Here is a 26,831-nt window from a genome sequence, read left to right as displayed (position 1 = left end):
TACACAAAACAAGACAGGGAGCACTCAATAATAGTTATATAGGGAGCATGTCATTGGGACCACAATGTAGGATTGTTGGCATTGTGAGCATAAAATAGAAATCCTCAATACACCAAACCTTCGTAATGTAAAAAGTGGTGTGTATCCTCAAAAGATTAAAAAATTGTAAATTAACAAAATTTACCTGGTATTAGAAAAATTTGGAGAGTTTAATATGAGACATAAAAGATTGCTGTATAATACTAAGATACGAGCACTAATGAAATGAGGAGTTTTTATATACATTGAAAGCATTCCCTATTCGAAATGGTGGTATGCTTTCAATACAAACATAACAATATTATACAAACATAACAACTGTTGACAATATGTTTGAATAACAAAATATAGTATTCAGACACACGCTAGTATGAAAAATCATGTAATTAAGAAGGTATTACTTAAAAAAGTGCTGTGGATATGCATAAATAATAATATAGGGCATATGTACATACACGCCATTGAAACAATTCTGTTTCAAAAGGGTGTTTGGCCTTCTTAAAAAACCAAATACAATACACTGCACGATTGGGCACGATTTAGGAATGATTGACAATCAATAGAATATATGTCAAAAGATATATAAAAGGAGACGTTTTCAAAACGTGTGCTGATATATTAAAACATTTGAATTTGCTATTACGCTTATGGAAATCATTTAAAGATGGCGGTATGAAAATATCGGCAGACGTTTTGATAAAGATGGATATAATGTACTGTAAGATCTAATATAACTGACTAATGGGGATAAAATATAGAGCCATGTCACTAAGAATATAAAAATATATACATTAAGGGAGACGTTTTTCGAACGCGTGTGGATACACTAAAAGTTTCTAATTAGCTATATGGCAGCATGCTTTAGTATACCATTCCAAGATGGCGACATAAAAACATTGGGTGAGGTTTTGCGATAGGTTGATGATTATATGACTAGGCTTAAAGAACAGAAAGCGAATATTATATACACGTATAATATTATGCTTGAGCGTACCAAGAGAATAGGTTCTTTCAAGTAAAAGAAACAAGAATAATATATGGTAAAATACCCATTTTAAGATGGCGACCAAAATTAGAAATCGTTAATGGACGAAGCGCCGACTTGATACAGGTGCAGGTACGTGTTTCGGCTTAAAGAATAGGAAGCGGATAAAATATATTTACACATAATACTGCGCTAGAGTTCACCATATAAATCAATTAAATGATTAAATAGATCTTTTTACGTAAAAAAACGAGAATAAGACATGTTAAAGTACCTATTCCAAAATGGCGACCAAGATTAGATTTTGTTAATGGGCGAGGCGCCGATCTAACACAGGTGCTGTGCATTTCAATTAAAGCGGGGTATTTAAACCGGACGATCACACTGCTTTTGGCAACAATGACGCCACGCGACTAGCCGGCAGATAAAAAACGGAAAGGTAAGCCTATTGATATAAATATTGGAACTAACTCAAACTAATGGGGAACTAATAGAATACCAGGGAAATTGCTTTTATTTGTAGTTAAAACATTTGTGTGATATACATATTGGAACTAACTAAGACTAATGGGGAATTACTAGAATACCAGGGAACTTGCTTTTATTTTTAGCTAAAACATTTGTGTGATATAAAATTGAGGAGAAATATCCACCTTAGAAGTGAGGGTTGTGTTAGTATTGAATCCCTACAGCCTTTTTGAGCACGTTTAAATCATATCCATATAAAGACCTGGGACAAAAATTAAAATATACTCAGTTTTGGATTAACATTATATCCAAATTGAGATAATAACATAGTAACTTGTGTGCATGAAATAGAAAAGAGATAAAAAGAAGAAGGGGAAAACTAGGGAGAAATAAAGAAATATATGTACAATCCTGGCGCATGATTACCATGGATGGGGGTAGCAACATACTTTTTGTTATTTACTTTAGGATAGATACTCACTGACTGAGGAATGGCGGATTTTGACTAACCCAACGAACCGGGAAAATATAAGGAACTGAATTCTCCAATCGCCAGAGCACTCTGTCAGGTAGGGATATGCAAATCCTTTTGAAATTGGCAACTTAGAAAGTAAAAAATAGCATAAATCCCTGTGTCCTAACTTTATTATCTTTTTGCGAATAACACTACGAAGTCTGTATACATATTTCGCACCTTAAAAAATCAAAAAAAACCTTTTTTTTAAAAAAAAAATGAAATATTTTCTTTGATAGATATTGCAAAAACGTACACAACAATTAGACTACCCACAATCGTAAGGAAAGAACACAGACCACAGAAAAACAAAGCTACTATTCAATGGTAAGGCTGATGGAATTGATACCCCTTTTTTTTTTTCTATTTTAGCCAAGGTTCTTGAGATGCTCCAATATGACAGTATATATTCATGTGAAACGTATACGGAATTGTAAACAAATGAAATGTTCAAGGAATAGTATATATAATTGTTCCTCTCTTGTAATTTGGAACTCAGCAGAGTGATTATGATCCCATAGGAGATGTTCTGGAAATGGGCAAAAGGAAGTAACGAGTTTTGAGTACTTTTGCTTTATTCTTTCATGTTAAAGGAATTGTTGATTCATTGTCTTAATCATAAATAATTGGGAACCTCGAACCACTATGGTTTGTACATTCATTTTTATATCTAATTTTACTTAATAAGATGCTATGATTGTTTGAATTGTATATAGTGTAATATAAAAAGAAAAACTTTATGTAAATAGTGTATATTAATTTTATGTACATATATGTGTTGTTTATAGCCCTGAAGAAGTCCGCGAGGATGAAACGCGTTGGCTATGGTCTGTTTTAACATGTTGAAAGAAAATTTCTGAATAAAGGATCAAAAAGGAAAAGAATCGTCTCTGCTGAAAGTCCATGTTTTTTGAAAGACGAACTGTCGACAATTATTTATGTCATAAACAAATGTTTAATATCTGTTGCTTTTTGGGTGCTGGACCTTTGGATTTTGCTTTGGTTGTTTGAAGCGTGGAGCTTCAGGAGATTTAGAGGTTTTGGATCTCCGGTCATTAGCACCATACTTTTAAATAATCTCACTAGGGATAGGTGCGGTTGTGCTTTGCCCCAAATCCTCTCTTTTTTCTAACAAATCCTTAATGACAGTGAATGGACAGATAATCTCGTCATATATCGCAGATATATTGATGACATTTTTATTATGTGGCAAGGTGACAGACAGGTATTGGAATCAAAACTGGCAGCTCTAAATGATTTCAACCCTAGGATCCAGTTTACACATACATTGGATAAACATTCAATCTCGTACCTTGATGTACACATAGAATTATCATCCAACCATCTGATTACCTCTTTGTTCAAAAAACCTACAGATCGTAATAACACGCTTCTCTACGACAGTTTTCACCCGCATTCACTGAAACGTCATCTTCCTTATTCTCAATTTTTGAGAATTAAACGTATCACCTCTGATGACGCACAATTGCACACCACCCTTGAAGAGACCAAAACCCGTTTCTTGGCACGTGGTTACCCCAAAAAACTCATTGAAACTTCAGTTCAACGCCTGAACCAGGTGTCTCGATCATCACTTCTCGAGAAACGCATCAAACCCCCTCAAACTAGGGAAGTGTACGTGTCTAAGTTCTCGACCCTCTCTCCTGCTATCAAAAGAACGATCCTCACCAGATGGGATATACTGCAGAGTGAACAAGACTTTGGGAATCTGTTCACAAATCCACCGCTTTTTGCATACAAACGCTCCAATAATCTGAAGGAACTTCTCAAAAAACGAGAACCTAACATCGATGTGACACCTAAAGGGATGACCAGATGTTACAATTGCTCACACTGCAATAATGTTATTACAGGCGTGTCTCTGGCTCACCCCTGGTCGGGTAAGCCAATTAAATTCAATTTCACTGCCAATTGTAACACCTCTAATGTTATATACATCATTCGATGCCCTTGGGGCCTATATTATGTAGGCAAAACTGAGAGATCTTTACGTATTCGCATCATGGAGCACAAAAGCCGTATTCGTACTAGATCCACATCTTCACCGCTGGCTAGTCATTGGTGTGATTCACATCACACGATTCCTCAACTCAAATTCAGTGTCATCGAAGTCATTAAACATTGTAATGATCGCGATATGAGTAAATTCATTGTTCAAAGGGAGTCCTTCTGGATTCGGTATCTTAATACCTTGAGTCCCAAGGGTCTCAATGATAAAATCGAATTTGCATGTTTCCTGTAGACACTTCCGTTTGAACTTCCACTATTGAAAAAAAAGGGGGGGGCACAGTAGTCCCTACTTTGCATTAGAGCACTCATATGTTTCTATTTTGCATCAATTCGGAGTTTGTTATGTTTCATCACTCTTTCTTCCCATACATACGTGGGCTTTATGCCACACACAGGACACTTGACTTCTTTAGTCTTAAAATTTTTATATGCACATTCATAATAGTCACGTTACATTCGGAGATTAGTTAATATCACCCCTTCACTCTCTTATAATTCTATCACATTTCAAATGGGCGATGGTGTCATTGGATAGATACATTGTTAGAATCGTCATTTTCATTTAGATTGTAAATAGGCAGGACGCCCATGGAAATGTTTTTATTGTTAGAGATATATTCAGCATTTTGTGTCGATTCACATTGTTAAATAGTTAGTATGTCCCTCTTGGGAATACTTACTGTTTACGAGATTGTAAATAGGCAGGATGTGTTTACTTTTTCCAATATTTGTCCAACACTTTTGCATGTACTTTTTAACATCGATATTCTAATTCACAGGTGTGTGTTTTCATTCTGTTCTCACATCTCGTCCTCTTTTGATTGCTTTCCGCCTCGTCTTCTATTGAATTCACTTCCCAATTCAATATGGCCGTCCCCGTTTTCTCCTTTTATAAGCCCCTCTTCACTTTCGTATACTGCTGTTCCCACTCGTGTACCCGTACTCCACCGGATTCCACGTGCGGGACTACTCGCTGCCTTATGAACCTACGGACTATCCTCACAGATTCCTACAGAAATCTCCAGGTACCTTAGCTCACTCTTTTAAAAGCTTTCACAACCAATTAATTCTTCCCGGCTTAGCGCACACTTTGTTGTGTTTAACCTCCCGCATTTATCACCCGCAGGTCTCTGTCCTCTCCACCACAGCGCTGTTCTTGCGCGTCTGTTAACACAGTCATTGACTTTGTTCGCTAGGGTTGATAGAATTTTCGGTAAGCGCTTTCGCATTCATTCAAATAGTCCCACATCTATTTTTACTACCTTGTTAACATTTAGTTCTCATTTCCTTCAGATTTGTCCCTTGTAATGTTTACAACTCCGGATAATTTCCAGTTACTTTAGCTTTTCCAGGTATTTATTGGTTTTTCTGGTTTGGTGACGGTCTAATGTTCTTTCTGCTCTCACAGCGTTACGTGTGACTACTCTTACTTGCACATGGTGTCTTTCATCTTCTCGCTGCTATTCATGCTGCTCTCTTGCTGGGACCACACCTCCCCTTTGTCTATACTTCATCAGAATCTTCACCAACTCGTTTGTGTAACAACTCAGTGATTTCAATTCCCCACTTACCCGTGTGACGCCAGAATTGCCTTCCGTATAACTCTTTTCTCTGAGAATAATTGTGCATATGACTGATTGATGTTTCATTTTTAGATATCCCCTGAAGAAGGGCGAATACTGCGACCGAAATGCATTGGGAAGATCAAGCTAATATATGTACTATAGGACGTTGTATACATGAATTTTCGGTCTTGTTTTGATCTTGATAGAAGTGTGAATAAATTAACACTTTGACAAGAAGAAATGATGACTTGTTACTTTCATTCACAAACAATTATTGTTGGTTTGATGATGTACACAATTTACTGCTCTGCTTAATAGATAAATGTTGTTTAACTTGTTCTCTACTCATTTTTGAGTTTCAAGAGTAGTGCAGTCCCTGTCTAGTGCATCTTGCTCTAGTTCCTTACACTTTCAAAAACTGGCATTTCTAACATTGTTACTAAAAAATTCAATTGTATCATTGAAGAGGATTTTACATTACTATTTAAAAGAGTCCAAGAAACACTTTTATACCTGTTCCCAATCTGAAGTTATACTTTATTAAATGTAATAAGGTAGCCCAGTCAATCAATCAATCAGGGTTCTTAAAGAGCGCGACTACTCACCCGTAAGGGTCTCAAGGCGCTAGGAGGTGGGGTGGGGGGGATCTACAGTTCAGTTAAAGAGCCAGGTCTTGAGGTCCTTCCTTCATTGAGGCAGTGACTTTGATTGCCTTAGGTGCAGAGGTATGGAGTTCCAGGTCTTTGCAGCGAGGTAGGAGAAGGCTCTTCCTCCAGCCGATGACTTGCAGATCCGTGGGATAATGGCCAGAAGGGCAGAGTGGAGGTGTCTGGTCAGTATGTAGAAGGAGAGGGGGTGGTTGAGGTATTCGGGACCAGTGTTGTGCAAGGCTATGTAGGTGTGCGTGAGGAAGTTGAAGGTGATTCTTTTGTTGATTGGGAGCCAGTCGAGGTCTCTCAGGTGACTGTAAATGTGGTTTCCACGCGGGATGTCCAATATAAGTTTGGCAGAGGTGTTCTCGATGCGCTGCAATTTCTTTTGGAGTTTTTGGGTCGTGCCGGCCTAGAGTGCGTTGCTGTAGTCGAGCTTGCTGCTGAAGAGCGCCTGGCTGGCAATTCACCTGGACTCAGTGGGGATCCATTGGAAGATCTTTCAGAGTAGGCAGAATGTGTGGACGCAGAAGGACGATACGGTGTTAATTTGATGGTTCATACAGAGAGAGGAGTCGAGAATGATGCAGATGCGTGATTGGTGGGTATAGGGGGTTTGTAGTGCTGCTGGCCACCAGGAGTCATCCCAGGAGGAGGGAGCGGAGCCCAGGATGAGGACTTCAGCTTTGTCAAAGTTGAGCTTTAGGCAGCTCTCCTTCATCCAGGTGGCTACTGCCTTCATCCTGTCATGGAAGTAGCTCTTAGCAGCTGTAGGTTTGTCAGTGAGGGAGAGAATCAGCTGTGTGTCGTCTGCATAGGAGACAATGTTGAGTCTGTGGTTTCTGATGATGGCTACGAGCGGGGCCATGTAGATGTTAAATAGGGTCTGCCTCAGGGAGGAGCCTTGGGGGACTCTATAGCTGATCTCTGTAGCCTTTGAGGTGAACAGTGGGAGCCTTACTCTCTGGGTTCAGATGGTGAGGAATGATTGGATCCACTCTAGTGCTTTGCAGCGGGTGCCGGCGTCATGGAGTTAGTGCAGAGGATGTAGGGAGAGATAGCCTGGCAACAGTGAAAAACAACTTTAGGAGTTTTTCACTGTTAAGACACGTGAAACATAAACCCACAAGTCCTAGTTTTTAAATACTATGCACCCTGCCCAAGAAGCTGCTTGGGCCTACTTTAGGGGTGACTTATACATTTTCTAGATCGTGATGGCAGGGTATAACTGCACTACAGGCTGCAGTAGGAGGCCTGAGACATGTTTTATAGTGCTACTTGGTGGGTGGCACAATGAGGGCTGCAGGTTCACTAGTAGCATGTAATTTACAGGCCCCGAGTACGTGTGGTACCATTTTACGAGGGACTTACCAGCCAATTAAATGTGTCAATTAGGTATAGGCCAAATTTAGCAAGTTTTAAGGAGTTAGTACAAGCACTTTAGCACTGGTTAGCAGCGGAAAAAGTGCTCAGAGTAATACTGTCAATATAAACTAATTCAACAACACAGGTGAGGTGAAGGCAAAATGTTTAGGGGACTACCACCCATGGATGTCAGCCTACTAACTTCATTCCCTTAAAACATAAGTTAAATAAAACTGAATTTTTCCTTTACTCACTACCCCCTTATTGCTGAACAATGGCTCTAAGTTCTAAATGACATTGGTTTCACTCCAACTTGGGTACAAGGCGCAAGATATTTCGACTCCATCATGGATCAGAACATCACAATTTTCAGCACATATCCCTAAACTAGTCAAATACACAGAGACTTTGAATAGGGGAGTTCATCTATATCCTGTTGGATTTCATCTTCTGTAATTAAGTTGTCTGATCTTCGAGACACTCGTGGAGTTACTCAAGGTAGGGTGATGTCGGTGAGAAGGAATCATCTTCGCGCTGAGTGTTGTAGCATTCTGCGGACTATAATGTTCGATATAATATATTAAAAGCTGATAGCATTCACCTGGCGTGTTAGTTAGTTTCCCTGGACTGTCCTAATAGCTGCTACGGTCTGTGATGTACTAGTTGCTTAAGCTGGAGGGTTAGCACGCGACCAGCCTTATCCCCTCTTTCACAGTGCCTCTGCTGTAATTTAAATAGAGCTTTTCAGTGAAAAACGTATATAATTTTTTTTTTTTGCAGATTGGAGTGTCTCAAGAGTGGGTTTAGCTGTACTGGGCAGTGGGGAGGGATATTTGCTGTTCCAGGGCTGTTTGTTTTAGGAGTTCTTTTCATTTCAGGTTGACCATGTGTGAATTAGTTCCCACCAAATGCAGGCCTGTCCCCACTCCCTATGGTGAAGCTAAAGAGTGGTGACTCTTTTGACAATCCCCTGCAGCTTATGTTTAGCTGCTGGTGATTTATATCTAGAGGTGTTGAGGACTGTGAGATGCTATATCAGAGCAGAGATATATTGCACCATGATCGGACGTACTGTTTGGTATGATGTCTATCTTAGTTATGTGCTAGGCAGAAATCAAATAAAAATCTACTCTGGTGCTGGTACCATGTACACAAGAGGTAAAGGTATAATTTTGGAGTGTGTTAACCACCAAGGGTCTGTTAATGAATAGTCTGTCATTCGGACCCCTAGGAGGTGCCTTCCCAAGATCTGGGCACAGTGTTGTGGTCTGTCTTTTCTAAAAATAGATCTAGGACTAGATTCCAGTCCATTCCTAATATCACTTTGGTTTTGGACATGGAATTATGATTCTGTCTATCTCACAGAGGAGATGGGGTTTTTCACCTGTTGGGGCGTATAGACCCCACGATCAAGGTATATTAGTGAATTTTGGCCTTGATAAGTATATAGTATCCCCTCTCGTCAAGCCATGTGTTGAATACTCTAAGTGAAAGGCTTTGAGGATCAGGATAGCCACTCCTACCTTGCAACATGGGTGTGCCGTGTAATGCCATCCGAGGATCTGGATACATGACAGGCATGCTATTGCCTCCCCACCCAGGCTTTTTTGAGTTTTTTACTCTCGTCATGTGAGAGATGTGCTCTGAGGGCACTGGTTAGGAGATGTTAGAATCTTTTTATGACTTATATAATGGGTCAGTCATTAACAGTAAAAGCTAGGATAATTAGATTCTTTGAATATTCATTGGGTACTTGTAGGCAGAATCAAGTTATTGAGTGAGGATTAACAGCCATACTCTGTATAATGGGTGATGTGTGAGTCTGCATGGGTATCTGAGAGGTACTAGGTATGCCCACAAGCAGAGCGCTAAGCTAGTGTTTTGTGGTGTTAGCTGATGTTAGCTGAGTACTGTATTATCTGAGATGGAAAACCACTGAATTAGGTCAGTTGAATATGTAAGGAATAATACCCAACCATATACAATATGAAGAATGTATTATCAGTATTATCTCCTTTCCAGGAGGTGACTTTGGTGTTGTTGGGCGACATACTGTTAATGGAAGTGACGGCTGCTGCTCTACAAGGCGGACTGCTCTGCACAACAACTACTAAAAGTCTATCAAATAATACTCTAGAGTTGGGTTAACAGTGTGCTGGATCCCTCCCAGGGTTGTGCAAGTGTGTGATAAAGATGTATGGAGCTACCTGGTGATTCCTCCTACGGTAATATAATATTCGGTTCAGCAATAGCATTGTTTGCCCTGCCAGTGCATTCATCAGTGCCTACAACATTATTTGTGGTACCATATAACTTTAATCACTTGAGGTGTCCTAGTTTGACCCAGCTGGTAAACCTGAACTGCAAATAGTTATATATGTCCATACCTGTACTGACGGTTGTCTCACAAATCTGTGGCCAGGAGCCGTGATGACTTGTCACACGGTGTGGGTTTCCAGTCCCTTTGGTTATATTTCTGTCCTGATGTCAAGTTTCTGGTTACATCTTCCAGCTTATTTCTTTCCTGTGACACAGACTGGACCATTTGTTCCATAAGTGATTTCTTACATGGCATAGTTTGTGCCAGCAGAGGGGTCATTTTCATATGAGATGTTCAATATTATCCAGCAGCTGTTCCAGTTGAGCCGTTGAGGGATCTTGTGTCCCTCAAAAGGAAAAACACATTGCTGTTTGGCCTTCCTGATAACCTCTTGTGTTTGTTAGTGGCGTAAAAAGCACACTATAATTTGTGTTGAAGAGTCTGTGCCTAGGAAAGCCCGAACCATGATCCTGTGACCTCTCTGAAGTTCTAATGGCGGGTTGAACTCCAGTTTAGTGATTTTCGGTATGAACCACAAAATGAAGGTGTTGACTCCTTCCTTTCTTCCCAGAATGCCTGAGAAGCATATATTGTCTGGTCTGTTTCGGCCCTCTGTTATATCCGCCTGCATGTGTCAAAACCCCGGTACCAGTCTGTGGCTTTCACAACCGGTTGGTCAATTCTAGTTAGCCAGTGCTCCTTTGAGGAGATGAATGTGCTGAAAGTCGAGGGCTTTCTACTGATGGAAGCAATTTTAGACAAGCTCTTTTAAAGTTGTTATCACTAATCACAAATATACAATTCTTTGTGAATGGTTTCTAAAGCAGCATCATGTACCATCATATCCTGAACTTTTGAGGCTTTTGTGGGTTGTCAGTAACTTCTTCTGTGAATAAGAGCTGATGAGCTGATCTCAATACCAGGGTGTGCAGTAAATGGTTATTACTGGCTGTCTGTCCCCTCCGCTCATGAAATGCTTCTGGTTGGCATTTGCGTCACAATTCGAGAGTAGGTGGGTTGTCTGGAATATTCTTGCCCCACATCTTTACAAACAATGATGATTGATGATTGGGATGAGGCATACTCAATACTAGAGTCCAGGCAATGTAGCTTAACTTTTACTCAGGTGGTGAGGGCCAAGGAGGTGTGGGAAGCCATGTCTCAGGAGTCAGTTCTAATAAGCAAGGGGCAGCAGCCCACTCTGCAATGTTACGAATGTGGACTCAATTCTCAGGTTGATGACCCTGTATTTGTTTATTCCTTTTTAGTTGCGGCATTCTGCACAGGATGGGGTGCAGGATAGCAGTCTGTATGTTTCTCCGAGCTTCAGATGCCAATCCTTAACTGGATTAGAGGCTGAGAGACAGTTATTTTGGCGATGGGTACACTGCTTAAGTCCTCCTGTGATGCAAGGGAACACATCTAGAGTTGTCTAGTGGCAGGTCATCACAGTTCTGGACAGCAAGCCTTCATTAGTTAGTGCTTCACTCCTGCACTATAAATCCCATTTGCCAGTGGGGTGCTTATCCTCTTTCTATGGCCAGGAATCCTAGGTGAGCCCGGCCTGAGCAACTCTCCTGTTCTCTTTTTGAGCCTCAAGTTTCTCGCTCACAGCACCAAACAGAAGCCTGAAGGTAAGGTGTGTTGGATCTGCTTTCTGGTGGCACATGCCTCCAGGGTCTTTCATTCCCCCTCCATTAATCTGCCTCGCCAGCCACTGCTCTGTGCGACGCCGCGTTGGATCGAAGCATCAAGTGCTCGGGGAGTTCCTCTGGTCTAGGGGTTTCTTTGTAGATGTTTTCCCACTCCACCATCCACTTTATGGGCAATGTGAAGGGCAGTCCCTGCAGAGCTTCACAGAGACACCTCCATCTTCCTTGGAGGCAAACCCCACACCCTCTCATTCCCATTTCTTGCCCAATCTTTATGAACTGGTTTCTCTCGTTGGCTTTCTGTTGATTATTTGTACTGTTTCTCTTTTTTCTACCTACTTTTCTTCACTCTCGCTCCTTTTCTCCATATTCTACTCATTTTGTTCTTGTATCAAAGTTTTTCATCATTCCCTCAAACCTATCTATTTTTCAGTGATATCATGAAGGTGAAACAAATAGACAAAAGGAGCAGGCAGCAAGAAATACAAAACCCAATGAAAAAAAAACGAATTGAGGATTATATATGGATTTGAGGGCCAGGGGAGTACTATGGATGGCATTGTGTAGCCCAATATGTAACCCAGCTAGCTCCACAGCAACGGATTGTGAAATGAGAAATAGGTAGGAATCAGCGCGCGCCTCTCGAAAACACTACAAACCAAAGAGAACTCAGCGACCAGACTTATCCTCGACCTTCCTAGACGAACCCACATCACCCCCAGGCCCCCCCCCACCACCTCTGCCGCAGGCCTCACAGCGCCTGGATACATTCACGGGTGATTAGCCGCGTTTACGTGCCCTGATTGATTGAACGGATGTTATTAGCAACTGTCTTGGTTTTATTTGTTTGATATCAGTAGGTGTGGGCTAAACACAGCATGGTTTTAAAACAGCTTTTATTTAAGGTTTTTGTGAAGTTCTCAGCTAACTAGAATTTTCAGGCATGCAACAAAATAGCTTGACATTTTAACGTAAGCGGTGGTCTTAGTTCGATGAAGATAATGTACCCACCAGTGACCCATGTTACCCAAGTTGACAATTAATATTATTTCACTGTCAAATAGATATAATGCGTTCACTTTCACTTGCTTGAGAGAAAAGTCGACTAAAGTCTCGGGAGCCAATTAGAAAAAAAATACCAATTACTGTTGAACCTTTTTTCAAAAACTGGTTAAAGCAAACTTGGAATTTCAAATATTGATTCATCAGAATCACGGAAGTTCTCATACAAATTCACTCGAAGTTACACTCCTATCTGCCATCGTCTTTTTCGTCAATCCAAAAACTATATATCACGGATACACTCTCCCTCGCCACTGTGAATGAGTCTGTGACATGCCACCTGAAAGTCAATGAGAATGCAGCATTCTGTGGAAATGTCCAAGCTTTCTCCCTCTCGCGTGCCAGCCTTGCAGCCCAATAATGTCCGCGTGCTGGTCCGCAGATGAATGCTCGTGGAGCAGGCCATTTTTCATCCGCGAGCTGGCAGCTTATACAGCCAAGCTTGTCATAAAAGCCGCCATTTCTCCTACTTACTGCCAAGATGGAGCATTTGTTTGCAAGGCTCCAGTGACCTTGTAAATCAGAGTTGTTTTGTTAGCAAAAACAAGAACATCACGATCTACATTTATTATCCCAGACAGGTGTTTCCCGCGTATTATTTATTTATTGATAGCAGAGTTGCTTCCATAGCGTGAGTTGGCGCCTACCACGTCTGCTTCAGAGCGCTTAGCAAAGTAAGGCAGGATCTAAAGCAGGGGTACTTGCAAATATTTCCCCAGGACCAAAGTGGCTGAGGGCCGCACTGATGCCATCAGGGTGTAGGTAGGGGTGAGCAATGTGTGTAGGGCGGGGTGGTGTGAGGAAAACGAAGCATGCACATCTAGTGGCTGGACTGCACAAAGTTAAATCAGAAAACCTGGGTTCAATCCCGGCTTCTCCACTTAACCAACTTGTGTGATCCTAGGAAAATGTATTATTCTCTTTTTTCCTCCTTTTTCTTCAGTCTCGCATATAAGAGAACCTCGAAATACATGAGTTCAAGATGTGTGCAGTACAAAACCTTCTCTTGTGTTTCTTTTAATAAATGATAATATTGTCCATGTTTAAGAGCAACCCAGGCCACCCATTGGGTGCACAAGACAACTGTCTCGCATCTTAGTTCACTATTGGCATTGTTGTCTGGGTGGGTGGATGCAAAAATGTTTCTAAATAGGTTTGAAAACTCATTAAAAAAATACCTCTCGATGCAGCAATATGATCAGATATACTGAGGTGAAACGCTTCTACATATTAATGGAATACACTTTTTTAAATTTTGAAGAGACTTTATCTTATTTTTTCACATTTTCTGTAAGATGTCTTTAACAATGAAGGCGTTCTAAAGAAAAGCGGTTCTGGACACCTAAGATACTCTCCTTTCTTTAACTTCCGGTAACATGTAAATAAACGCTTGGCCATTTATTGAACATGTTTATGAATTTTAGTGCTCAGTAAAGTAAACACCTGCCCAGCGCTGCTCTTGACCAGGCCGGACTCTGAGTATCACTTTAGATTCTAAAGTATCAAAGAGAGGAATGAGACTAAGCACTGGCAAATCCAACCCAACATTCATTTCTATAGTGCTTGCAAACACACACATCGGCAATCACCGCTATTGGCATCCATGCAGCCTGGTTAACACGTCTATTTCCATTCATGCACACTGCAGAACACATCTATAGGCATCCATATATAGAAAGTAACACATTTATAGGCATTTACGCAACACACATGATCGATAGACATTAAAGCACAGAATGACTCATCTAGGGGAACCAAGCACACAGTGAGCAGCCTGCCATTAGACGCCTGAGTAACTACAGACAATCACGCATACACAGATAGACACATAGGAAGCATAGACACACACACCAAGACAAACATAAACACCCAGGCATAAAGAGGACCAGCCATACCATACCACTATGCATATGATCGCAACATTGGTTGATCAAATTGCGGTTGAATGGCCATAGAATTTTCTTTAAACCTACACCTAGCTTTCAGAAGATCAACACAGGTAAAGTAGAGAGAGCACCGCCGGGATTCTAGGATGACACTTTCAGAATATCTAACAAGGCTCAGGCTGTAGTGTCGAATATGCTGGACCACTCCATGGCCTTTGGCACCAGGGACAATCAGACCCTCCTGAAGAAGCATTCCTCGGTGGCCGAGCCATTTCCACAATCAATCGTTGGGGTCTTTAATTTTGATCTTAAAGGACAAAATATGTAAACTTGGCTCTTTCATTCCCAGAAGCACTTCAGAGCCAGCACAGACAGATTTCACTATACTTCACTTTTAATTAGCTCTGAAATTTGATTTTTCTTAAAGTTTCTCAGAGTTTGTGCAGTCCTATCCAGGTAACATGTATGCTTACATTTGTGGCTGCGGGCTGCTCCATTCCCAGATATTACTGACACTGGCAACAGCCGCCCTTTAAAGACAACCTTGTTGACCATTCACCCGGGGCAGCAATGAATGGCGAAAGTTTCAAGCATAGATCAGCACCCTAAGAGATGCTGCAAGGGGCTTTGTTGGTGCCCCGTTCCTTGGCTGTTGTTGCTGCCACTTGCTGCTCTGTCCCTTCATCGCAGCTGCCGCCATCTGTGGGATCCACACGCTGGTAGTCTCCCCTATCGCCGCAACTTCACCGCGGCCGCGAACAGGGGGAGACTACAGCTCCCAGACCTCCCTGCGGCTGCTGACGCGATTAACGCGCCCGGAGGCGCTGAAAAGGACGCGACTCCCTCAACGGAGCTGGAGACCTTACCTGCTGCAAGGGGCTTTGTTGGTGCCCCGTTCCTTGGCTGTTGTTGCTGCCACTTGCTGCGCTGTCTCTTCATCGCAGCTGCCGCCATCTGTGGGATCCACACGCTGGTAGTCTCCCCTATCGCCGCAACTTCACCGCGGCCGCGAACAGGGGGAGACTACAGCTCCCAGACCTCCCTGCGGCTGCTGACGCGATTAACGCGCCCGGAGGCGCTGAAAAGGACGTGACTCCCTCGACGGAGCGGGAGACCTTACCTGCTGCAAGGGGCTTTGTTGGTGCCCCGTTCCTTGGCTGTTGTTGCTGCCACTTGCTGCTCTGTCCCTTCATCGCAGCTGCCGCCATCTGTGGGATCCACACGCTGGTAGTCTCCCCTATCGCCGCAACTTCACCGCGGCCGCGAACAGGGGGAGACTACAGCTCCCAGACCTCCCTGCGGCTGCTGACGCGATTAACGCGCCCGGAGGCGCTGAAAAGGACGCGACTCCCTCGACGGAGCGGGAGACCTTACCTGCTGCAAGGGGCTTTGTTGGTGCCCCGTTCCTTGGCTGTTGTTGCTGCCACTTGCTGCTCTGTCCCTTCATCGCAGCTGCCGCCATCTGTGGGATCCACACGCTGGTAGTCTCCCCTATCGCCGCAACTTCACCGCGGCCGCGAACAGGGGGAGACTACAGCTCCCAGACCTCCCTGCGGCTGCTGACGCGATTAACGCGCCCGGAGGCGCTGAAAAGGACGCGACTCTCTCGACGGAGCGGGAAACCTTACCTCCTGCAAGGGGCTTTGTTGGTGCCCCATTCCTTGGCTGTTGTTGCTGCCACTTGCTGCTCTGTCCCTTCATCACAGCTGCCGCCATCTGTGGGATCCACACGCTGGTAGTCTCCCCTATCGCCGCAACTTCACCGCGGCCGCGAACAGGGGGAGACTACAGCTCCCAGACCTCCCTGCGGCTGCTGACGCGATTAACGCGCCCGGAGGCGCTGAAAAGGACGCGACTTCCTCCGCGTCGCGGGACGCGCGCGGGCGCAGCCGGGCTAAGCCCGGGTAAAGGGCGGGCCCTCTGTGGCCCTCAGAGGCCAGAAGAGACTGGGCTGGGCCAGAGACGCTGCACCTACAGGACTGCTGGTATATATATAGAACACGTAGTGATATTTGGTTTACTATTTGTATGGTGCTCGGATTCTCTCATAGGTCTGAAGTGTTTTTAAACATATAACATCACCAGTTGATGGTGTAATTATTATTCCAATTCAGTAAGCTTTGTTGCAGGCTGTTGTCTGTTGTCTGTTGTTAGTATGTCCAAACTTAAGGCTCCTTCTGGGCCACGTACTTTGGATAACTATTTGGTCCAGAGGGTTAGCAAGATAAATTCTGAAAGACGACAGTCATTAGGGAAAACCATTTCTTCATTGCTGGGGACCCCTATTGGGGGTTCGCCAGTTTCTACACCACGGGATGTGAATAGTCAATTTAATATTACTAATCTGGATGTTTTGGATGAGGGACAGCCCGATCTTGAACAAATCCCCTCCACTGTGGTGGATTTAGGCGATTGTCCTGATAAGGTATTACAACGTTCTCCTACTCCCGTAGCTCGGGCAATTAGAACATGTAGGAAAAACCCAAATAAGAAGGGGGGAACACGTTCGGTAAGAAAACGAGTAGCCTCACCCATAAAACAATTCGAAATAGACGAAATTGCAAAGTCCAATAAGGTTAGTTTAGATGATGATATAACAATTAACCTTGCGGATATTATTGAATCAAAGATCAGAGGCATTATAGACCTGCTGGTGTCAACAATTGAGGAATTAACGATAGAAGTCGCAAGACTAGGCGGATTGCTTAATAAGGCCATGGAAGAACCAGGAGGGGTAATTACTGCCATAACTAACAACAAATGTAAATGTTATATACAGGGCGCACCTTTTATTAAGGCTATAGGCAGTAAAGAAAATGTTATTGCTAACCCCATAATACCTCATGTGCGAACTCATTCTGACAGTCAGACTGTGTCTGTTATAGAAAATAACAATGGATGGGAAGAAATTAATAGAAGGCACGTCATTAATCTTCCACCTGAGTGTGCACCTTATGTGGTGGTATTATCAAATGTACCACCACTTGACAGTAGGGGCTATCAAGAAACACACGACTCTTTAAAAAATAAATGTTTATCCTGGCTGAATAGGCAATGCGGTTTCCCGTTGAATTTCTCTGATCAAGTTTTGACTACTAGGAGAGTTAAATGGATAGGGAGTTCTAAGAAAAGCTCAAAGGGGGACTGTGTAATTGTAAATTTCAAACATCCACAACATGTTGCCACGATCCTCCTAAGAGCTGCATCTCTCCCAAACTCCAATGACAATGTATGCGCCCAATCGCTAGGTTTCTTTTATAATCATCTTAATACCAATCCACGGGAGAGTAGTGGAATTATTATCCACCCGCCCACCTATAGACCTTATTCTGGTATTCCCACACAAAATAGATTCCATGCCAGTAGCTCCCTGGACTCTAATGATTGATGTATACAAAAGAGAGAGTTGTACCCAGCAAGGAAGGAGGGATCTGGCGGGGATGACTGTCTTGATGAAACACTATTCACGGTCATAGCACCCACGCCTAATTTGACTGAGGTAGAGAATGATCAGGAGGGTTATGTGAATCCATGTAATTTGGGACAATCAACCGGGGAGGCCACTGTTGGTGAATATGTTTCTGGTTCTGCTACTAGGACTACTACCAGAATAGGCACTTGTTCCACATTGGTTTGCTGGAACGTGGCCGGTCTGAAATCTAAGGGCAGAGACCCTGGTTGGGAAACTTTTATTAATAAGTATGACATCTTATGTTTCCAAGAAACCTGGTGCAGAAGTGATGTTGATTATGAGGGATTCGTGTCATATAATTTACCAGCACGAGGAGAGGGTCCGGGAAGAGCTAAGGGGGGTTTACTCACACTTGTATCGGTTCACCGTCAAATATTGGTGATAAAATATATACCGGTGGGTGATCTTGTTCAGATGCTCTGGATCCGTGAAGGCAACGGCCGTAATATCCTTCTGATCAATTATTACAATAATATCTTTGATAGCACTAGGGGAAGAATAATAACAGATTTGGCCAATGCTATCGATACCCTGAGTTTGGATTCCAATGTTGTATTTGATATTATTTGGTGTGGGGACTTTAATACTTCATTGTGTGAATCACTACCTTTAAAGACCTGCGGGGTCACTAATAATGCCGGTTGGGAGGTTTCGCACTTCGGTCATGATACTTATGGGGACATTTTGAATTCATTAATGGGGTGCCATGACTTGGAAATATTGGATTGCTGTAGGGATGGAAATGGCTTGCCCATCCCCACATTCAAAAATTGGCGCTCTAAATCTGTGATTGACCATGTGCTAGTATCTTCTAGTATTGTCGACTGTTTTGCCCCACTGGAAATCGAAATATCTGATACAAGTGACCACAATTGTATTATTGTGGCCACAACTTTGTGGGAGGAGACTGTTGGAGAGGTGGGGACCACAGTCGACAATATAGAAGCTCACCGGGCTAACGGGGTAAGACTTAGGTGGGTAGGGGTGAAAGCATCTGAATTGACCTCATTCATAATAACGGGGAATTTAGCAGACATTGTTTTTATCTTAGAAAATAGATTAGACCATGAGCGGGTCTTATCTTGTTTTATAGGGATCAACACTGCCATTAATGAGAAGTTTACTGGCCGTAATAGGGGCTGTCCAAGACCTGTACCTGTCTGGTTTGATCAAACCTGTTCTGCAGCTCTGACTAACCTTAAGCAGGCTTTAGTAATGAAGCCTAGGGATAAAAATTTAGTCATAACTCTAAGGCTAGATTATAAAAACGCCATTAAATCTAGGAAGGGGGTTCTCCAACAGCAAGCTTGGGATACACTTAACCAAGCGGCAGAACTTTCTAACTGTGCGTTATTCTGGGCAACAGTTAACTCTCCATTCCTCAAGGAGACAAATGTACCTGAGTTAACAGCAAATGTCTCCTGTGAAGGGTGGATTGCCCATTTCTCAACTATTTTTGACTCGGGTAAAATTATTAATGCTGGCTCATCTAAGTGGCCTATTCTTCCACTTGATATCTCTGTGGAAGAAGTTGAAAGGGGGATCAGGGCGAGTAAGGGCGGAAAAGCCCAAGGCCCGGATGGGGTTCCGATTGATGTTTATAAAGAAGCGCCTAAAGTCTGGGGTCCCCTGTTGACTGTTGTTTTCAATGCCGCGGTTTGTACCGAACCCCCTTCGACCTGGGGGGGGAGTCTATTATCGTTCCAATATATAAAAAAGGATCCAGGTCTGATGCAAAAAACGATCGCCCTGTCTCCTTACTGGACTCCTCCGTAAAAGTCATGAGTAGGATTATGCTTATAAGGTTGGAAGAATGGGCAGAACAGGATGGTATTTTGGCAGATAGCCAATATGGTTTTAGGAAAGGCAGGGGTACGCTCGATCAATGTGTCAATTTAGAACTATTGATCGGGAAGTATAGTGATGCAAAACCTGGCTTTATGTATTTGTGCTTCGCTGACTTAAGCAGCGCTTTCGCCATGGTCGACCACTCAATTTTGTGGCCTACCTTGTTGAATTTGGGAGCGCCAGAGGGCATAATATTTTTTCTTGCCAGGATGTATGAGAGATTAAAAACATGTGTACGTTTTGGTAGGAAGGGTGAATGTACCCCGAACTTTAGCATTAAACGTGGTATAAGGCAGGGTTGTGTTTTAGCTCCTCTTTTATTTATTTTATTTATTAATGGAATTGATGCTATTTAAAAAGAAGTCAATGCAGATGCTCCTATGATCAATGGTGTATCAGTGCCGGTGTTATTATACGCAGATGACGCTGTGTTATTGTCCAGAACTCCTGTAGGATTGCAACGATTGATGGACAGTTTTGCCTCCTTTATTGATAACAGGAAATTAGTTATCAATAAAGAAAAAACGTACACCATGATCTGTGGCCCCAAGAAACTAAAACAGGCAATGAAAGGGTTTTTTATCGACAATGCAAAAGTACAGCAAGTGGACAAATTCTGTTATTTAGGTATAACTTTTTCTAACGACAAGAAGTGGACTTATGAATTTAATAATATACGTAATAAAATGGCTAGAAATGCCCACGGAATTTTTAGATTCGCCGGGAAAATTGGGGATCGGAGGACCAGGGACATGATAAAAATTTATCAGGCCAGATGTGTAACAATTGCATTGTACGGGGCAGGAATTTGGGGTTGTTGCTGCGCCTATAATTTGCAGCTGGAAGAGAATTCCTTCCTTAAAAAACTTTTATGCCTACCCACATCGGCCTCTAATGCTCTGAGCCATCAGGAACTATCTGTGAATTACCTACTTGACCTTTTGTCCCTTAGGCCTTTGATGACCTGGCGGTCTATTTGGCTGAAGGAGGAGAAGTCTTTCACTATTATCCAGGACTGTTTGCGATTAGATAAAGCTGTAGCAATACCCTGGATTAAATATATTATTGTGTGTTTCTCAGATATTTTTAACTTGAATATTGTATTTGATCCCAATGCTGTTTTACTGATCCCCAAAGTAGAGTTAAAAAGGGGTTTTCTGGCCTTTGCGGAGAGAAAGAGGGCTGTTGCCGCCGGAACTCTGTCCACTGTTATGTTTTATAACAGATATTTATTTAAGGATGGATTCCCTGTCTACTTAACCTTGGTCACTAGACCAACGCACAAATTTGTGCTAACAAGACTTAGATTTGGAATAGTGCACCATTTGGTGGCCCATCTAATAATGAAGAAATACCCATCAGGGCCTTGTAGATGTGACGGGATTTCCAAGCAAAGCACAATGCACTTTATGCTGTTCTGCAAACTGTACTCTAATTTCCGTATTGTCCTGCTTAAACCAATGTTTGTTAAATATGGAACACGCACAGTTGAGCACGCAATGAAATTGATTTTCAATTTGCAATCTGCGGATGTATGTTTTTATACTGCAACTTTTTTAAACAAATGCATCAATTCCAGGAAAAATATGTGTTTTTAATTGTATAAACGTTATTATTTTAACTAGTATTAATTAATTTATAGTGAGTTTCATGTATTATTATGTCTACTATAATTTGCCCGTATTTTCACACCATGATTGTGTATATGCTTTTATGGTCATTAATTTGTACCGAATAAAGCTTAATTGAATTGAATTAAGATGCTGAGAGCATGGCTGAAAACGATGAGAATCATTAGACGCTCATGATCCGCCTCAGCAGCCTCTGGTTTACTTCACATTCCCTTGCTGAAAATGGCTAGCCTGACTGCTTGTCCTCACCCTTCCCAGTCTCATTCCTGGCTAGATGGGGGCAACCTTCAGCTGGTCGCCCCATTCTCAAAGCTCATGCACCCAGCCAAGCCTCATACGAGCCAGTTCTCAACAGCACCTTTGCTCATTCTGCATTTGTTACAGCCCCTTCCCTGTTCCCTTCTTAATGACTGCCAGAGAAGGAAAAACACTAGGAGTTCACAATCAATCTAGCGCACCAAAACGGTAGGAGTTCCAAAAGCCAGAAAATGATCTTTGTTTTCCTTCGCCCTTCAATAAAATGGTTGTCCTCCAGCAGACTTTTGCCTATTCAACATCAAACTATCAACCTGGCTCCAATTTACAACTATTCAGTCGGGAGTTTCATTGATTATTTTCGAATATGCGATGTTACATCTCATGCGCTACAACGCATGTGATTACAACGTTGTCGTTATAACAACCACGTTGTTACAATGCAAACCATTACTTTTCTACGACCTGCTGTAAGGGGCTCCCTGGATTTAGGAATAGTATAATTTACTATTCCAAATCCAGCGTGTGCAACAGTAGGGAAGGTGTTGGAATAGTAAATTATACTATTCCTTAGTCTAGCGCGCCCCCTACAGCAAGTCGTAGAAACAACTTGTGATGTAATGGCTTGCGTTGTAACAACGGGTCGTTGTAACAACCGCGTTTTAATCGCATGCATTGTAGTGCATGTGATGTAAACGCTGTTTCCCATTATTTTCATTCTCTGGTAAGTGCACATGATTGAGCCTTCCAACATACAAACCAAACCTGCAAAATTCACCATTTCATTTTTGTGAACAAAATACGATCTAAGTTGAAATGTTCAATTTAAAAAAATGGATTACATGATACTCTTCAATGCTGCTTGGCACTGGTTTGCCGCCACTTACCTTTTCGAACACCCACAATTGAAAATAATCAGTTACTATAAACAAATAGAGAAAACGGTGTTTTCTCTCTACTTAACAATTCTTTGCTTTCACTCTAATAATTTCTCTCGCACCGCCTCGGTTCTCTCTGTGCTTTCCGGCTCCTGCTCCTGTCAAGTTTATGTTTTTAGGCTGAAGACAAATAAATGAGTCATCCTTTTGTAGTTGTACAAAGGCCATGAGTGCTGAACGTTCTCTACTGGAACAGCTAATCTATGTACTCTACCCTCCTACAGAAGGTAACGTTTGTCACCAGTAATTAAAAATGCTAAGCATGTTCCAAATACATAAATAACTGTGGATATGATTTGAAAAATATGAGTGAAATTTCAATTCAGCACTTAAGCACAATCTGCAGGTGATGTTAACTCACAAGCACATTCTACTTACCAATGTCGCTTGTGCAGTTCTAGTCCAGCAACCCCCCTCTTTCAGATGCTGGAACATCCCACGGAGCAAATGTTTCAACACACCGCAAGATGAAACATCACTTTAAAAACCTGAATGTGATTGCATACCAGCAAACGCACCATGTGCTGACCCTCGGCACACCAACTAACTTCAGTTATGTTTCTTTTTAAACACGCTGTAAGTGTAGGTACTGTATGAGGGCTCTGTGGGTCATTTGGAGGAAGGCTGCTTTAGGACAGGAGTGAAAGAGTAACTCTGGGGAAGAACTTATATTTACTTGGTCTACTCAACTCTCCTTTGCCCAGACTATTGTAAAGATTGGCAATTGCTCCTGAAAACACAATGGGTGGCCCCATGTATCACAGAGGAGCCCACAAATCTAGCAATAAATGTTTCTCAGCGTGGCTGACCCAACGATGTATCATTTCTGCAGTGGGCATCCGATGCTTAGTCCTTGAAAAAGGTATGAGGTATCGCTGTAGTCCACTTGGAAAAGGACATCGATATGACCAGCAAAGAAACAGCTATGGACATTACCTTGGACCCAGCAGACTCAATACCAACCAAGATCCAACATCTATCCCACTCCAAAGTACAGGAGTCAACCAAGACAGATATGGAGATCTCTGGCTGCCTTGAGTGTGGTCAATGTCACGGAGCATTTACAGTACGCTGCGTTAGGTCGATCCTGGGATTAATGAGCGAACTGGAACCAGTGGCCTAGAAAAGAGCTCTTACTGTATTGTGTGTAGAAGCATTTAATTGCCATACTGTCTGATACACACACATGTGTACTTTGGCTGACCAATAGCAGAAAAGTAAAAAAAAAACGACATTTATATCACATGTCCACGGTGGGAGGTGGCTAGAACAGAGTAGAATTCCTTAACAATGGCCGCCAGCAGAGTAATAAGCAGGCCATAAACAAAAAAGGTATAGAGATACAAAATGGTGCTAGCAGGGCCCTCATAACCATTTGCCATTACGACTTATCTTGAGCAGAGAAAATAACCTCATATTCTGGTAAACTAGCTGGCTTGACATAGCTATATGGGCATTCCTTGGCACACCGGCTAATTCTGTATAGATGACGTATGCCTGTGACCTGGATTGCTGTTCTTGTGAGGCAGCAGGGAAGGCTTTGATTTATCCACTGTGGTTAAGCCAGTGACGAGGTACAGACTATGATATTTTTTAACAGGAATTTTCATGGATTCTAAAATATTGTCACATTTGCAGCCTGGTGTGCTTAATCGAGGCTTGGTGTCTACAGATTTCGGCCAAACTGTCCCTCTACAGAGAATGATGGGGTTACATTTCAGAAGAATTTTCAATCCAACACATTCTTCTGATGGACATTGCAGTATGGGAACTAATCTCCATAGAAAAGTGAATGCGTGTGCCTCCTAATCCTTTTCCTTCCCATCTTTCACACATTCATTTAGGAACAGAGACTTCACTCAGTCAACGAAGTGTGCTTGCAATAGTACACATGTATGTGGATGACTAGCTTGCTTTGGTGATTTCTTTAGACAATCCTCTTTTAGTATTTGTAGTGCCTTGTCTGCTTGTGTTTCTTCGTATGGGGTGTAGGGAACTTGCCCCTAATCGTGTTTTTAACATGTGTTAAGATATTTGCCCTAGATATGCACCAGAATATTGACACAATATTATCTTGCATGCAGGGAACCTTAGTGTGTGTTTGTGTGCCTGATGTCAGACCACGTCTTGGCTTAGAAGGGCAACGAGTTTTCCTAGGGAAGAAAAAGCAGACTATAGAACTTACGACATATGTGTGTGCTTAAAATGAATGCTCCCATAGTAAACTTTCAGCAAGAGAAGCCCCAGCGAAAAGTCCGAGTGAAACAATAAAGCAGGTCACCCTTCATGTATCTTAGGAAAGAGCTAAATGCCGAGATAGATAGGAGAGTAGGAGATGTGGAGGTTTAAGAACCTCGTGTAGGTTGATGTAAAACCCCAAAAGACAATCAGGCAATTAGGCTATCATGGAGGGCTTGGACTGTTTGAAATGGGTTGAGAAGGAATGGAGCATGAGGCAGGCAAACAATGCCCACAGATGAAGACCAAAGCCGAAAGAATGGCAAAGCCATAGCAGGTGCCACCATCCTCCCCCTACATGCACTGAATCTAGTCTTATTTCTGGGGGCTTGGAACTTGTACCTTCATTTATGGAGGCATAATTCAGTACACTCGTTGCGCATTGCTGAGGCTTTGGCCAGCACGTAATTTCTAAAAGAATGAGTGCCAGGGCCCAAATCTGTGCTCAGAAGCCTGCAGCCAGCACTATTAAATGTCAGCGTGCTGCAGAGTAAAACAGAGGAGTTTTAACCCACCTCAAGCCTCTTTAAACCAGTGCCAAACACTGCCTGCTCCTTTATCTCACTCTTGCAGGTTCCTGCTTTCTCCCTTTGTGACGGCTTTCCCATCTTTCCCCTTGGTGTGTTTTTCCCTCTCTTACCCTTGAGATAAGTCTCATGAAAAAAACATATGTGCTTGTCCCCAAAAGTGAGTGCTGGTGGCGCCCACCAGCAACCATTGGCTCAAAGTAAGCACTGCATTGGACCTACCTACAACATTATTGTTTTTGGGGTATTACTCCTTTTTTGGTGTTCTTTCAACGCATAATCGACAGGGAAGAGAGGGAATTAGAAATACAGTTTACAATCTATACAAATTAGCATTGATGTGGTCCTTTCTAAGCTCTTCCAATGTTTGTCCATGAATACAAAATGCATTAAAGATAAAAAAAAACACTGTCACATTTGATTACTTATATGCACAATTCAGAATGATTTTTGAAAAAAGAAGCAGATTTGCCACAACACGCAATTGCTCACAAACCATGCATTTAAAATTTGAACATTTAGATTTATTGCTTTCAAAATTGATTTTGCAAAGGTTAGGAAGAAAATGATTCCTTATCATAAAATCAATATGAAAATCAAACATAGGATTGCGTTATTGATTTCTGTCACCATCTGCTTCCAAACCTGTTTTCTTTTCCTGAAATTTCAGGTATTTTTTCCGATTTCTATAAAATGTTTGGATCTTTGTTGCGGCTGCCATCATTTCGTCATCTACTATATTTTTGCCTAATTCATACAACAAAAACATAATTACCAGTTATTCCCAGCAATTACAAGGCCTTGGAATTTACTGCAATTTGAGTTTAACACGATCTTGACATATATTGCAGTAGCTGAGCGTTTTTAAATGCTAAATTGACATACACCATCGTGACCACTGCCACTGTAGTATACAAACAGTCACACATGCACATTTACATGTGGGTATCATTTTGATTTTGATTTTCTAAAGCAAGACAAGTACTTGAGGGCATCAAGGCGCTATAGACGGCCGTCCAGAGCTAAACCCTATCAATAGGCCCATGAGAGAAAAGAAATGCTGCCTATAGAATAAGAGCCTAGGGGTCGATTATGATGGCGGGCAGATTGTCACCGCCCATATGGTGGTGGCGATCCGCCCGCCAATGATCACCGTCTGCCTTCCATTTCGACCCACCACATTACGATGGCGAGGGGGGAACCCCGGCGGACGGAAAGACCACCCACCGGTTTTCCGCCGGTCGGACCGGCGACCGGGCGGAAAAGGGCTCACATATGGTGACGGTGTCTGTAAGACACTGCCATCCATATTATGATGTGCGGCGGTGCAGGGCTTTCTATGGCGGAGAACCCGCCATGGAAAGCCAGGCGGACATCACTGTCGG

General features: G+C 42.4%; 1 protein-coding gene across 2 annotated transcripts in view; it reads right to left on the bottom strand.

Annotated features, from left to right (window-relative positions):
- Positions 1 to 26,831, bottom strand: part of ERICH3 (glutamate rich 3) — a 554,163-nt gene that overhangs the window by 221,986 nt on the left and 305,346 nt on the right. The window contains exon 12 of one of the 2 annotated variants that reach the window (XM_085602276.1): positions 26,092 to 26,193. The exons of the other annotated variant lie outside the window; for it this stretch is intronic. Within the exon in view, the coding sequence (XP_085458402.1) occupies positions 26,092 to 26,193 (102 nt within the window). The remainder of the gene's footprint in view (positions 1 to 26,091; positions 26,194 to 26,831) is intronic. 2 annotated transcript variants of the gene reach the window in all.

Source organism: Triturus cristatus, chromosome 4_2, assembly GCF_964204655.1.
Source record: "Triturus cristatus chromosome 4_2, aTriCri1.1, whole genome shotgun sequence".
Lineage (NCBI taxonomy): Eukaryota > Metazoa > Chordata > Amphibia > Caudata > Salamandridae > Triturus > Triturus cristatus.
This window is presented reverse-complemented; position numbering and strand designations above follow the sequence as displayed.